At 41.7% G+C, this 4,202-nt stretch overlaps 1 protein-coding gene across 1 annotated transcript; it reads right to left on the minus strand.

The window, feature by feature from the left end:
• Positions 1 to 623: 623 nt before the first annotated feature.
• On the minus strand, positions 624 to 2,448 carry LOC133110654 (homeobox protein Hox-C12a-like). Its single transcript, XM_061220901.1, has 2 exons — positions 1,860 to 2,448; positions 624 to 862 (listed from the first exon to the last, which is right to left on the minus strand). The coding sequence occupies exons 1-2, from the start codon at positions 2,446 to 2,448 to the stop codon at positions 624 to 626; spliced, it is 828 nt and encodes a 275-aa protein (XP_061076885.1).
• Positions 2,449 to 4,202: the final 1,754 nt, after the last annotated feature.

The following is a 4,202-nucleotide window of genomic DNA, read 5'->3' on the forward strand; positions in this document are numbered from 1 at the left end:
TGGTCTTCCAACAAGAGATGTACCGGTCTTCAATTTGCCCGTTGTGCACCTCGTAAAGTGAGACGGTAGGTGAAGCTAATCCAAAAACCATGCCTGACGCTATTAAAAAAAGAAACAACAACAAAAAACGACCAGTTGCGATTGTTTTGCGCTTTTGGGGGCAGAGGCGCACAACAAAAACATAAACCACCAATGTGCATTTCCCCTCATATTGGCGGTATGCTCGTTTCGAAGGGACTGTAGCCTACATTAATGTGTGGCTGCGCGAACTAGTGTCAAAACAGTTTTTTCGGTTGTATTGAGATCTCATGTTTGGTAGATAATGTCAAGGGGGTTGTATTTCAACATCCTTTGCCAAATCAACAAAAGCCTTCGTTTCTCAAATAATTTGCGATCCAAAACACTTCGATATCTATTATTTGGTCGTTTGCTTTCTTGAAACTACACTACACTAGAAACTGAAGAAAAAATTATTCTAATTGAAACATGCTAGTTTTCTAAAGAACGTGAGTCATCTGAGACGATACATGCGTTTGAACGGGCTAAAATGAAGCCTGAAGCCTGAAAACTTCATTAATTGATACGGGGATGCTGCGAGCTCATCTAATACATTGTGATTCTATCTAAAAGAAGGACAGGGCTTGTTCTCTCAATAACAGTCTTTTCTTCTTCATCCGCCGGTTCTGGAACCAGATCTTAACCTGTTGGTCACTGAGATTAAGGCGGTCGGACAGCTCCCTCCGCCGCTGTCGCGTGATGAATTCGTTGAGCATGAACTCGCTCTCCAGCTCGGCAAGCTGCAGTTTGGAATAGGGTTTGCGTTTCTTGCGGGTCCGGCTGTGCATCGGGTACCATGGAGCACCTGGTGAGGACATATATCGCATTGAGTCACAGTGAGGTACAGGAACCGAGTCCTCACCCATTCATGAATTCCATCCCTTTTTCGAACAAGTAACGCCACCAATAATTAACATTCCCACCAATGTATGTACGTTCCATGCTATCTGTAGGCCGTGCAACAACACACCGATTTGCTCACTTGTCTTCTAACTCTCCCAAGCAATGGTTCTCGAAATATATAAATGTATGCTAGGTTACATAGTCTGCCAAATAGTCATCAATCATGGGGTATCAAAGACTATATTTTTTTACATTTCAAACCACACTTTAAAAATGCCTGACCAAAACATGTTTTGTAGTCTACATTCAAAGATCATATTATAGATAACTACACTATCCGCCACACGACATTGTCGCCCACTGGTGTAACTGGAATTGATAAAAGAATGGAGTCTCGTTTCTAACATGGAAATATTTTCCCTTTTCAGGCATGAAAGTATGAGTCGGCTTTGTTGTGACACTGGACAGATATGGTTCTGTTTACGAGTCATTAAAACCCTATCTCTCTCCGCAGAAATATGACATAACGGCTGACATATTTTAGTAATCTTGACAGACCAATGTATGGTCGAACAACCAGCTCCAAAAATCACATTAGCGTTAACTGGAAGATCGTGCATGACATGAAGAAACATATTTGAATCCAGGTGTAATTAAAGCTTTGCACGCACAAACAGGATGATGTTTTATGATGCTGCAAGTGTTTACTGGTTCTGTAAAAGATCGGATGCAAACATCTGAAAACGTGAAGCTTTTTTAGGTGCTACCCCTAGCGGTGTTTGTCCACCCTGCATGCCTCCGTGACAATAATCAATTCAGAGTAGCGTGCATCAAAGAATCAAAACGTCTGACACAAAATACACGAGTGTGTGAGTGTGACTCTGTGTCATATTGAAGCGTCCTGTTAAAGTTACCATCCCTGTAGCTTAAATAAACACGATTGTATGCAGAGAACTCACCTCCGCCTGCAGTCACACTGCCTGCGTGATTGCCAGGCGATGCCAGTGTCTGTTGGATGCTAGCAGTGGTCTTGCTTCCTTCGTTGAGCAGTGACGAACTGGAATCGGATTCAAGGGACTGACAAGACGGCGGGTCTTGGGTCAGCTGCTCAGCCCCATAGTCATATTTAGAAAAGGTACCACCGCTGCCCATCCCGTTGTGCAGTCCGTGCTCTGCCGACATAGAGGAAGTGTCTCTTGGTCTGTCCTCCCGTTTGAGGCTCCCGCCCTCCGTGCAAGTCTCCCTGCTGCCGCCACCATTACTGTAGTAACATTTGCCTTCTTCCTGTCTGGTTATTTCACATGGTCGGTTGAAAGAAGGGTTAATAGACACAGGGCTGCTAAAGTAGGACTGAGGATATCCACTGCAGGAATCCGATGGGTTCCACGGGAGGGAGCAGACATTATCCCGTCTTGGGTAGGATAGAGAGGAAAGACCCGCCAGTTGCCCCCCAGATGCTCTAAAATTTGGGAGATAAAACGTGTCTCCCGTGTGGATGTTTACCAAAGGTCCCACAAACCCAGGATTAAGAAGATTATGCTCGCCCATTTCAGCGGGCCCGACCAACAGCTTCTACTTTATTGCAATCTGACATTTAACATAGTTAAACTGAGAGATGCGCCTGATTGGTCGCCCTCGGGTCACGTGCTGGGGCTAACTTGCGCTATAGAAGGTGCCACCCACCAGGTCCTTCAGACAAAACAAAACACTTACTTCTGTATTACAGCTTTTATACTTTAATACGTCTTTGTAAAACCTTGTTATTAAAAATAGCTAACCTAACGCTGTTTTGATATCTTGAAAAAAAATAGCCAACTTTTCGATTTTCATTGTCAAGACTGTCACAAGACACGTTCAATTTCTTTAGCGAGGGAAAAAAAGTCTCTCGTTCCATTTTATAAGTAAATGAAAGGGGCATTTGACAATTATTTGGCATCTCAAAGTAGGAAAAAGCACACACAGGCGCGCATATGCGTATAGGCCTATGTTTATATGTTCATGTATGATATTGCATTTTCCAGAAAATTACAATAGAATTCAGTGTCATATAAAGTCTTGATGCCACCTTTTACAGGCTTGTTTTAAGGACACACTGATGCTCATAGACACGCTCCGTTCCTGTTTACAGTAAAGGGGTCAGTAGGTTGAAACCACTGGATCCGTAAAATAAGACGATCTTCAATAAGATTATTTTAAGAGCATATATTTCAAATAATTTCAGTACACCTCACGGGAATAACTTTCACAGATACCCCCATTAAATATTCGCAGCCTTATAACTGAGCAACTTGTTATAAACGACGCAATTGTTTTATATGGGTTTTACAAGGCAGTCGAAGAGGATTAAGGGGATTTTACCAGTCGGAAATCATTACTGTGCATTTTATTAATTGATTTGTAATACAATTGTGAAAATATGAAAATACCGGATAGTTCCTGAACCTTTAAACCGACTGAAATAGGAATTCTAATTCATTACTGTCATATAAGGCTAATGTGGGAGGCAATGTAATCCGCAAGCTGTGATCTGATCTCGGAGTGAGGTAAATTTGCTCATAGACAGAATATGACAGGACATAGGCGCATACGAACATGAAATATTTTTAAATCCCAGACGGACAACATTGATCACAAGCGCCGACCAGTTCGCATACAATTTGCTGGTCACTTCCAGGAGCTAATCAATTATTGAACATGCCAGAAAACGTATTTGACACAAAATTCGGTGATGCACCATTCCTACCTATTTTATTTGTATTTACTTACATTTATTTATTAACAGGAAATAAAATAATTAACGTTACAGAACAAATACATTAGGCCTATACAAGAGCTTTTGACTGTACGTAAAAGGCATCCTTTGATTGCACACGCACAAACGTGTGTGTTGTGTATTAGCCTGCATGAGGTGTTGTAGGCAGGCAGGAGAGAGAGAGAGCGAACGAGAGAGAGAGAGCACTTACTGATTTATTTGTTGATTGATTGATTGACTGATAATTTATGCATGGGTATAAATAACTAAGATTAAAATCTACAGACTGCAGCTGCAGCACATTATCTTATCGTGAGTTTTTGCTGTGTCAGAGCAAGAGGATGTATCAAGAAGCATGACTATTTCAACAAAAAGTATGATCGCCTATATGTTGAATGCATGCACCTGAAAAACGCACGCCTCGCTAACTGAAAAGCGCACGCTTTGTGGGAGAATGAGCGATCAAAAGCGTTTTCGCATTTAATTAAAAGTTCTGCAAATACAGAGACACCAACAGCTATATATGCACATGCTGTATTTATGAAATGCA

The sequence above is a fragment of the Conger conger genome, chromosome 14, assembly GCF_963514075.1.
Source record: "Conger conger chromosome 14, fConCon1.1, whole genome shotgun sequence".
NCBI lineage: Eukaryota > Metazoa > Chordata > Actinopteri > Anguilliformes > Congridae > Conger > Conger conger.